Source organism: Onychomys torridus, chromosome 8, assembly GCF_903995425.1.
Source record: "Onychomys torridus chromosome 8, mOncTor1.1, whole genome shotgun sequence".
Lineage (NCBI taxonomy): Eukaryota > Metazoa > Chordata > Mammalia > Rodentia > Cricetidae > Onychomys > Onychomys torridus.
The window spans coordinates 10,868,984-10,880,802 of NC_050450.1; the positions used below are offsets into that span (position 1 = coordinate 10,868,984).

At 42.6% G+C, this 11,819-nt stretch overlaps 1 protein-coding gene across 1 annotated transcript in view; it reads left to right on the plus strand.

The window, feature by feature from the left end:
* Grin2a (glutamate ionotropic receptor NMDA type subunit 2A) overlaps window positions 1-11,577 on the plus strand; it is a 410,670-nt gene extending 399,093 nt beyond the window's left edge. The window contains exons 13-14 of the mRNA XM_036198178.1: window positions 2,333-2,571; window positions 7,784-11,577. Coding sequence (XP_036054071.1) covers window positions 2,333-2,571; window positions 7,784-9,583 — 2,039 coding nt within the window. The 3' untranslated portion in view covers window positions 9,584-11,577. The remainder of the gene's footprint in view (window positions 1-2,332; window positions 2,572-7,783) is intronic.
* Window positions 11,578-11,819: the final 242 nt, after the last annotated feature.

The following is an 11,819-nucleotide window of genomic DNA, read 5'->3' on the forward strand; positions in this document are numbered from 1 at the left end:
ATAATGAAAAGAAAAGCTGAAGCTTTGAAAGAAACAAATAGCTCATGTAAAATAAAGAGATTAAGCATGAAGTGAAATATTCCCAATTAGAGAACAAATGAGCTAGAGAATGAATCTTCATGTGGATCAACCAAATCCAGCCCACAAAGATAAATAAATGTGAAAACAAGATTAATAACCTAAAGGGTAGACTGGCAACACTCTTTGTTAGAATTTTCAGGACAAAATGAGTTATTACAAGTCATCAGGGAATTTCTAATTACAGCATCCAGGTAGCACTGTCAGCTAGGGAAAGAGCAAAAGTCCTGCACAAAACTGACGAAACTATCTGAGTCCTGTAGGTACGTGGGATGCGAACAGTACTGTCAGTTTGGAACACAGTTGGGCAGTTTCCTAGATAGCTCAGCATTTCTTTACCATCTAATCCATAGAATTTCACAAAATTTCTCTAGACATTTTAACCAAATGAGTAAAAAATATCCACATAAGCATCTTCACTAATCAATGTTTGTAGTGGCTTTATTTGTCATGGTGCAAATTTGGAAAGAACCAACATCAACATCTACAGGTGAACAGATAAGCAAACTGTATCCAGATATGGAACTCAGTAATGAGGAGAAAGGGAAGCCTTGCAATGCATATTATGCAGTGAAAGGAGCCAGTCTGAAATACTTCCAACTACATGACACTGGAAAAGACAACACCATAGATCAGTAGTTGCCAAAGTTTGGGAAGAGTTACAGAGAGGTATGACTTATTAAAAAATGGTAAAATGGGGGAGTTAATATTTAAAGCAATAGTAGATGAAATTTTTATTTTTAATATTTATATATGAGTGAGACACATGTCAAGGCACACACGTGGAAGTCAGAGGACAACTTTCAGGAGTCTGTTCTCTCTTTTCACCATGTGAATCCCAGGAATCAAACTCAGGTCTCAGGCCTGGCAGCAAGCGCCCTTACATGCGGAATCATCACCCTTGCCCGAGGTAAGAGCATTCCACCACAACTAAAGCTGAGAGTCATCACATAGAACAATCACACCGAGACCAAAATCTCAATAAATAAAGCAAATCCACACATAGATTCTACACTGAAGTCAAAAGGAAGAGAGAAGACAGAGATCGTGAAGCCAGCAAATGGCAGTATGCAGACCCCTGACCCCACAGCAGCAGTTCACATCTGAGGAAAAATGAACATTATCACAAGGCCCAGGAAATATCACCACCAGCTTGTATTCAAAAATGAGAGAAAACCAGAGGTGATAACACACTGATACACAAAACTTCAAAACAAGACTCACTTGAAATTCAATGATAACGGAGAGGCAGCACAAACTTTTAAAACCATCCCATCGTTTCCCATGAAATACCTCCTACTCATCAGCTACGTGCATACACAATGGAGTCATGATTTGTATTTAGCATATTAGTTTTCTGTGATGATTAATGTCCCTGAGATAGAATTCTTAAGACTGATTCATGAAGTAAATGCCAGTGCTTAGTAAACTGTAGATGGTTGATATAATTACTAGACATTGAGATCCTGGATTTTATCTTCAATGGGGACTGGATAAAATGCACAGAAGAAATAGTGTGAGGTGTGCCTCCTTTTCAATCCCAATGAAAAGCGCACCTGTTTTCTTAGTTGCCTGTTGAAGTGAAGAAGATGTTTGCTTTGCAAGGGGCCATTCAGAGCCAAGATGTCTTTCTTTCACTAATGTTTAGCATCTTAAGCTCGTTACTTGTGGGTGAGTTTTTGGAGTGGTTTGGGGTGTTCTAAACATGAGAAAGAAGAAACTGATATAGCTGAGGTCCACCATCTGTCAGGCACGGTTCCAGGCATCTTCCTCCTTACAATCAATACTAGCACAAACTATTGTTTATGAGATTTAATGTGAACCAGACTCAACTGACCCTTACCACAACTCCCTGGAATATGCACTCTTGCTAAACACATTATTCATGGAAGTAAGGGGTTCAGAGGTTAAGTCTTTCCTCTGCATCATGCCTGTCCTGCATGAGCTAGGGTGGATGGGGTTTTGGGGTTTGGGGGTTTGTAGAGGATAAAGGAAATAATTGGGAGGATACAATCATGATCACAACTATACCAGGTGCTGCCAAATTCATCACACTGTAAATATCTAATTAATCATGTCCATAATGGTAGCAAGGAGGTGTTATCCTTAACTGAGCAGCCAAAGGTCAGTCAAGCTCAATAACTTACCTTAAGGTCACACAATTGTGAGTCATGTACCTGTTCCCAACTCAGAAGTGCCTACAGCAGGGCATTGTTCAGGTCTTCACTGCCAGTTGGTGTTGTGTTCTGTGCAGGTGAGATGGAGGAACTGGAGACGCTGTGGCTTACAGGCATCTGCCACAATGAGAAGAATGAGGTGATGAGCAGCCAGCTGGACATTGACAACATGGCAGGTGTGTTCTACATGCTAGCTGCGGCTATGGCCCTCAGCCTCATCACCTTCATCTGGGAGCACCTCTTCTACTGGAAGCTGCGATTCTGCTTCACTGGCGTGTGCTCTGACCGGCCTGGGCTGCTCTTCTCCATCAGCAGGGTCAGTACCCAAAGCAGCTCCTTCCTGGTACAGGAGGCAGGTTCAGAACAACTGCAGGCTTTCAGGGAATCAGGCACATATTATATATTGCTGAGACATTTTAATATCTACCAGATTGTCTATATATTGCCTATCTATCTCAATCATCTATTTATCTATAATCAATCTATCATCACCACCATCATCTATATATCTTTCATTTCTCGATCACCTGCCAATCTATCAACTATCATTTATCAGTCTATATGACATGTATTTACCCATCATCTATATATCTATCATCTATTCTATCAGTGATTTATTTTCTATCTACTCTAATATTTATGTATATATGTCCATGTATCTCTGTCATCTGTCATATATCAATCTATCATCTATCTGTCGCCAACTGTCAATGTATCAGTCTATTTAATACTTATCACCATGTATCTGTCATCAATCTATTATCTGTCATCTAGTTAGCTATCTTTCTATCATCTATCATATATCTTTTCTTATTTACCTATTTCTTTCATCTTCCTATCTTAGTGGTAACAACAGTTAGTTTTATATGCTGATCTTTATCGGGGGAAATGAAATAATCAGCTTAAAATGAATTTGTGTATTCTTAGCATGAGATGATTTTGAGAACTTTGGAGATTCAAAAGGTACACATTAGCTTTATGAGGAGGTTTTATTTTCTCCATTCAATTACACTTGACTTGGGCTCTGTGCAAATACATATTTTCTAATTAGCTTGATGGAATCTAAACACACAGATTGCTTAAAAATAACAACGTGCATGCATATAGCTAGGAATTATGCCAACTTTAAACTAATTCTCCCAGCCAATTACTAAAGGCTTTTCATATCCAAATGGTTCTGGGATTATGTTAAGAAAATGCACACTGTTGCATTTGCTTGTAAATCTAGCTTCTTTTTGGAACACACAGTGAAGTTGGTAGGATCATCATTGTGAAAAACGAACTGAGTCTGGCATCGCTATCCCAGTATCCTAGCGGTGGAAATGGAGAGGACTATGGAGTGGAAGTGAAGCTTTGTCAGTAGAATTTGAACTTTCCTGCCCTCCAGGGCAGAGGGGGATGCCCAGCCACTACTAATGTGTCCTGAAGGCTTTGGGGTGTCAAGTAAGGCAGAGACTCTCCTCCTCCAATATTATTTGTCTTTTAAATCAAAGCAGCCTGATGAGTATGAATAAGGAGGTCCCATTATTTCTCTACTTCCTTTCTTTACTATTAAAACATATAGAAAGTTCAATCCCTGATTCTGATCGGTGTGAAAAAGCCGACAGTTGCAAGGTGCAGCTACTGTGTGGATGATGGTCAGAGCCAGACATGTTTTCTTTCTTGTCTCATTGTGAACCCCCTGAGGTTAATATGATTACACCCATTCTGTGGATGAGCAAACTGGGGCCTCAAAGCTTAAAATAGAGCTTTTAAAACTTTCATCTTATTTCCCTGAAATAACAAGTTTGCTTGCACTTTATCCATCAGGCCATAAATGGGAAGCACTGAGGAGATACCAACTCCCAAGGAGCAACATCATGTTTGTATTTTGGCCTCACACACACATATGTGACTAGTTATGTGATCATGGACATGAGTGTACTTCTCTATTCTCTCTCTCTCTCTCTCTCTCTCTCTCTCTCTCTCTCTCACACACACACACACACACACACACACTCTCTCACACACACACTGTCTCACACACACACACACACACACACACACACACACTCTCTCTCTCTCTCTCTCACACACACTCTCACACACATTCTTTGTCTCACACACACACTCTCTCTCACACACACTCACACACACACACACACACACACACACACACACACACACACACACCCTGTATACAGAGTTGGACACACACATTAATCAAGTTCAGAGTGTGGTCTTCTTTCTAAGGATGCTGATCTCTGATGCTCTGAAGTCTCCCAAGGCAGGTATCTGCTGCACAGAGGATACATCTCCTTATTGCCAGGTCTTTCAAGACACTGACTGTGCAGCCCACAGTAAAACAATCACCATACAGTAAGCACATGCAGCTCTCTTGCAGGCTCAGTGTCTCTGGAGAGCTCCTGGAGATGCAATATGGATGCCAACCTGGGACACATGCATTCCTGGTACTGTCAAGGGAAATATAATAGCTCAAATGAGACATTTATTAAATACTGGAACCACACTTCTAAAATGGCTGTCCCTTTTAATATTTTTATGACTTAAACAAATTCACCTTCCAATCTGTGGAATAGTCTTAATGTTAGTTTTCTCTCCAAAGTGTTCCTCCCCCGATACACACCATTTATGGAAAAAAGAATAAAAGATTCTTGCTATTTCCAGTCAAAACTCACCTTGACTGTCTTTTGAAGTATGAGCAATAAGAGGCTTAGTAAAAACAGAAGCCAAGGGGTGGGGGCTGTGATGCCCTCCCACTGTGCTCCAAGGTGGGGAACTTAAAAAATAAAAGATGCTTTCTACTAACTGGCCATTAAGACTAACAGAAGCTAGACACCATCAGGACTTGCCCAGGATGAATGGGACCAAGGAGGGCTGTAGAGCCCTTGTTCAACTGAGCATGTTTTCAGAAGTCAGGAGCTCTGAGAAGCAAAGCTGGTTGACTAAAAGACACGTAGCCCACCAGGTACACTAAGAGGGTACCTCATTTCCATAATCCACAGAAGGTATTCAGAATCTGTGAGTAACAGAGGCAAAGAGAGAGCACTAACTAACAAAGAAGAAGTTCTAGTCAGTGGCTCATTGAGCTCCACAGGAGCCAGCCTTACTAACCAGAAGGCGAGAGTGATTTCTGGAACAATCTTTCTGTAGTAGTGAGTGGCATGCACTTTTTGTAGTTTTGACAAGGTGGGCATTATGTGTTCAAGCAGGTTTGAAAGGAGAAAGGAGCAAAGACAGGCCATAGCTTGTCTACTCCACAATCACTTCTTTGTTCTATCTTGCCTTTGTGCCCACCAGAGGAGGATATGATTCCCACTTCTCAGCTGGGAAAGTTGAGGTTCACTCGAGGACAACAGCTTATTTGAGGCCACATCTAGTGGTCTCTGACTCATCCTGTTATACTGGAATATGTATCCCCTCTCCTGAACAGCCTGTTGGGAAAATGGATTGACCCAGATAGAAAAAGCTGTTGTGGAAACAGCTTCGCCTAGACAGTCCTATGACATCTCTTCCCTTCCTTGGCCCCACTAAGAAGATCCATTGCTTTAGCTGTGTTTTACCAGTCCAGGGGAACCAGGAAGGAAAAGCCACAGCTCAACCATCTCCCGCAGCACAGTCCAGCTCTGGCCATGCTAAGGGCCTCCTCCAAACACAGCCTACAGTTCAAGGAGACAGTGAGCACAGCAGGGGAGCACAGCCAGCAGTTCAAGATGGCAGGGGAGCACAGCCAGCAGTTTAGGGGAGCACAGCTGACAGTTTAGGGGAGCATGACCAGCAGGGGAGCTCATTGCAGAGTGGTAACAGGTGCAGAGAAGTCTATAGGTTCTCCTGAGGGAGGACAGGAGCTTGTTAGAATAAAGTTGCAGATTTAGAAAAAAATAAGACTATATATTTCATAATACAACAAGAGAGGAGACAAAGACCCTACCTGACTCTGACATAGAGGAAACATCAGTTTTTCACCCATCAGTGCAGAGTCCCTCTAGATTACATGGAAGATTATATTGTATGACTGATTAAGGGTTGACTAATGTGCCAGATTCTATGAAATACATGGCATAATTGTATGATTCTTATGTCCACAGTCTGAGTGTTCTAGCATTGTTAGTGCAAGGGGAGAAGTGTGGTTTGTGGCAGGATCAATAGCCAACTAACTGTGCGTGATAGAAGAGACTAAAGATAATGTGAAAGGAAGGAGGAAAGGGAAGGAGGGGAGGAGAGAGACAAAGAAAGAAGGAAAAGAAGAAGGAAGGGAGGGAAGGAAAGGTTGGAGGGAGGGAAAGACAGGCCAAGAATGGAATAAAGGAGGACAGAAGGGAAGGAAGGTAGGGAAGGACTCTTGGAGAGAAGGAAGAACAGAAAGAGGGAAAGAGGGAAAGAAAGAAGGAGAAGATGAAGGAGTGGACAAGGGAAAGAGGACAGGGAGGGAAGGAAAGAAGGAAGAAAGGAAGAAGGAAGGAAGGAGAAAGAAAGGAAGAGAGAAAAGAGGGAAGGGGTGAGGGAATGGAAGTAAGGAGAAAGAGGAAGAAGGGATGTGAAGGGAGAGAAGGAGAAAAAGGGAGGAAAAGGGAGGAGAGAGAAGAAAAGGAGGAAGAAGGAAGTTGGCGCAGTGTTAGCCCCTGGGCTCTGAACCTTAATCACAAAGCTTAGGTTGACACAATCTCAGCAAAGGCTGCTTGAACTGGAGATGGTCATGTGTTGTGTGTAGCATTTTTGTGAGGCTGGAGACTGTCTTCAGACAGTAAGGGCAGCTGTCCAGATGAATTAGACTTCTCAGTTTTGAGAACATCCCTCTTGGGTTGTATTTGATGCAGCTATGGGGGTTGGTAAAGCCATGTTCAGAGTGACATGGCACAAACTTCTTGCTACTTTATGCCAAAGTCAACAACAGATCTGCCTCATGAATGCATTTCTCGCAATGGTTTCCTGACAATATTAGAAGGAGGCAGATCAAATTCTACAAATTTGATCCAATTATTTGCATTAGGTATGGTGGCCAAAATCTGGATATGAAGAGAAGAAAGCCAAATCTAAAGATTATTGATCTTCTAGCTACTACAGCATCAAGAGAAAAGAGCCCTTCCCCTGCCAACAGTAGAGGAACTAATTTCATTACTGGAGCTTCCTGCTGACTTGCAGGTAGCTCCAATGGTCTACTTGCAAGAATCTCTCAGCTCTAATGGTCATGGAGTCTTCTCTCCCTGCTAATGTTACTGCTTATATTATCTTGTGAAGTCTTGTGAATCATGAAAGTTTCAGGAGCTTTCTGAAACTTATGAGTTATGTTTACTATGTGAGGCTTCATAGAATGTTTCAATGCTGAATAAATAGTTACACAGCACTGGTGTAATACAACTTGTCTTACCTATTGAAGTAAGATAATCAGGATGCAGAAGGAATTTCAGTCTCTCTCCATGACTCCCACAAGAAATCTGTAATTCACCTTTGCAGGTAAAGCTCTGATGGGCAAGTAGTTTCATACTAGTGTCTTCTGTTGATGTGTGTTTTGTGTTCCTTATTCACAGGGCATCTATAGTTGCATCCATGGTGTGCACATTGAAGAAAAGAAGAAATCTCCAGACTTCAATCTGACTGGGTCACAGAGCAACATGCTAAAGCTTCTTCGGTCAGCCAAGAACATCTCCAACATGTCCAACATGAACTCCTCAAGAATGGACTCACCCAAAAGAGCAACTGACTTCATCCAAAGAGGGTCACTTATTGTGGACATGGTTTCAGACAAGGGGAATTTAATATATTCAGACAACAGGTCCTTTCAGGGGAAGGACAGCATATTTGGGGACAACATGAATGAACTCCAAACATTTGTGGCCAATCGGCACAAAGATAACCTCAGTAACTATGTTTTCCAAGGACAGCATCCTCTCACTCTCAATGAGTCTAACCCTAATACAGTGGAGGTGGCTGTCAGCACTGAATCCAAAGGGAACTCCCGACCACGGCAGCTTTGGAAGAAATCCATGGAGTCTCTACGCCAGGATTCTCTGAACCAGAACCCAGTCTCGCAGAGGGAAGAAAAGACTGTAGAGAATAGGACCCACTCCCTAAAGAGTCCTAGGTATCTTCCAGAAGAGGTAGCCCACTCTGACATTTCAGAAACTTCAAGCCGGGCCACATGCCACAGGGAAACAGATAACAATAAGAACCACAAGACCAAGGATAACTTCAAAAGGTCAATGGCCTCCAAATACCCCAAGGATTGTAGTGAGGTTGAACGTACCTACATGAAAACCAAAGCAAGCTCTCCCAGGGATAAGATCTACACCATAGATGGTGAGAAAGAGCCCAGTTTCCACTTGGATCCTCCACAGTTTGTTGAGAACATAGCCCTCCCTGAGAATGTGGGCTTCCCAGATCCCTATCAAGACCACAATGAGAACTTCCGCAAAGGAGACTCCACGTTGCCCATGAACAGGAACCCGTTACACAGTGAAGATGGGCTTCCCAACAATGACCAATATAAACTCTATGCCAAGCACTTTACCTTAAAAGACAAGGGTTCCCCACACAGTGAGGGCAGTGATCGATACCGGCAGAACTCCACACATTGCAGAAGCTGCCTTTCCAACCTGCCCACCTACTCAGGCCACTTTACCATGAGGTCTCCTTTCAAGTGTGATGCCTGTCTGCGCATGGGGAACCTCTATGACATTGATGAAGACCAGATGCTTCAGGAGACAGGTAACCCAGCTACTCAGGAGGAGGTCTACCAGCAGGACTGGTCCCAGAACAACGCCCTCCAGTTCCAGAAGAACAAGCTAAGGATTAACCGACAGCACTCCTATGATAACATTCTGGACAAACCCAGGGAGCTAGACCTTAGCAGGCCCTCCCGGAGCATAAGCCTCAAGGACAGAGAAAGGCTACTGGAGGGCAACTTATATGGGAGCCTGTTCAGTGTTCCCTCAAGCAAACTCTCGGGGAACAAAAGCTCCCTCTTCCCCCAAGGTCTGGAGGACAGCAAGAGAAGCAAGTCTCTCTTGCCAGACCACACCTCTGATAATCCTTTCCTCCACACATATGGGGATGACCAACGCTTAGTTATTGGGAGATGTCCCTCGGACCCTTACAAACACTCATTGCCATCACAGGCAGTAAATGACAGCTATCTTCGGTCGTCCTTGAGGTCAACAGCATCATATTGCTCCAGGGACAGTCGGGGCCACAGTGATGTGTACATTTCAGAGCATGTTATGCCTTATGCTGCAAATAAGAATAACATGTACTCTACCCCCAGGGTTTTAAATTCCTGCAGCAATAGACGCGTGTACAAGAAAATGCCTAGTATTGAATCTGATGTCTAAAATCTTCCATCAGTGTTTATCTATAAGGAAACATGGAATGGCCAACATTCTGGAGGGTAAATGTTGGATGTCCCATAGCACCCTACTAGGAGGAAGAGGATTTAGGGAGGTACTTTTTTGTTGGCTCTTTTGCACATGGCTCCATGCCATAATCTTTCACTCAAGGAATCATGTGAGGTATGTGCTGTGCTCAGCACATACCAGATAGGTGAATCCTTAACCAAAAACAAATAAATAAATATGGGCAAGTCTCCCAGACATGCCAACTGGGTATGGTGGCAATAATGGCGCATCGGATGGCGATAGTGATATTGTGATTGCCTATATTCCAAATTCCATGAAGATCAATTCACCATGTAACTTCTCCATCAGAAATGCCTCGCCGTTTCTCTAATACAGAATAAGCAATATGGTATGCATGTAAGTCTGACACAGACAATAAGACAGTTAAGAATGCGTTTGCACTGTAGTAAGATTGACATGTGCAAGGATTAAGAAGTTTGGCTTGTAACAGTTCTCAGCTTTCTTGTTATGCCTTCCATTACAACCCTGGCTCAGCCCCCAAGAACTCCAGGTTCCCCCCAAAGAATAGCAAATCAGTGTGTTCATTGTATGTATGCTACTTTCATTGTAGTCTGTCCCCAAGACACATCTGGAAAAAATAGCCACAGGGACTCTCAGGTGGAGAGCTATTAGAATCTCTTTGGATGTTAATGTTTGTGTATCTCTCACCCTCAGCTTCAATGGTCTTGTTCGGAGCTGCATAAACACATTTATGTCTTCAATATCTAGGTGTGGATCCTCTGTCTATGACATAGTGGACGTGTAGTTTATCTTGAAGACTCTTATGTAAGTAAGTTTGCATTTTCTCCCTTCTGGTGATGACTCAGGGTTGTATAGTATCTCTTACCCGATCCCTCCCAGAGTAATTGTAACTTGTTCTGTCCCCCAACAGCCATGATGGTGTCTAATTAGCTGTGTGTTGTGTTCCTAGAGTTGTTAATGTGGTGACATGGTCAGCAGCCATGTATAATCTGTAAGAAGTACTATGCCATCTGTGTGCCCAAGGCTAGCATGGTTTTACACTTAACTTCCTTAATGTCAGGAAACTCTATTAGACATTTATTTCTATACAAACCTCCTCAAATCAAAAGCCTTCAGACATTAAAGCCACTTGTGCATATACCCTGAGCATCCTCCCAGCTATGGATAAACTCAGTAAAACGAGAGTTTTCTCTCCTCTGAAATATACACCTTCTTGGAGGTAAACCATTTCCCCAGCACCAACAGAGACAGATGAGAAGTCTTCAATGCATTTGTCTTTCCTGAGTCACCTGCATTGTCCTGTTCTTGGCCCATTCAAGCCTGTGCTTATATGATAGAACAGATATTCATTATTTTTTAAAAAATTGGACACAGTGAGGGGAATATTCATGCATGGAAAATTTCTTAGCACTTAAATTTTCTGGTATATTTTTATAAAGATCCAAAAGGTAGTTATAATATTTATTAGACAAGGATATATCAAAAAATAGCAAATAATAGAAATTAAACATTTTATATGGTTCTTTTAATCAATTATTATATTTTCAATGCATTATTGGCTTTGAAATAGCTAGGCTAGCCGGCAATGGTATTTTACATAAGATTTAGTTTGGTGTCTTGCTGCTATGAAAGAGACTCACCATTTGCTGTTTTTCTTTTTACCGAATTTTGATTTGGGTTCTTGGAGAAAAGGGCAGCACCGTGGGTTGAAGCTTCATCACGTTTCTTTCCCTCATGGGGTGTTCTGGTTTGTAGCTGGTGTTGTCCTATAGTTGAGTGGGGAAGGGGAAGGTGCTCATAGAGCTTGAGGATGCTTCAAAAGGAGCTGGCAGTGAAAAAGGTCACTCGATCCGCAGTGTTCTTAATGACAAGAAGTGATGCAATAAAGCCAGAGTGCCGGTGACGGAGTGGTAGAGGGGAGTGGGCAAGAGCATGTCTCCTCTTGTCTTCAGGACACAGAAAGGGCTAAGGCAGTGTTAGAAGTTGACAAACTTCAAAGTCACATTTTATCCCATGGATCCGGCGTCCTTCCTCCCCTAAGTCCTAGAGATGGAGAAGTCTGTGTTAGGGAACCTGGAACAGTCTCCCCAGTTTCTGATCTTAAATTTCGGCTTCAGTGTCTGTAAACTCCTTCACTTTGGTTCCCTGTTGCATCCCAGACTGGTCTTCCTCCTGCTATGTCCTCATAGAA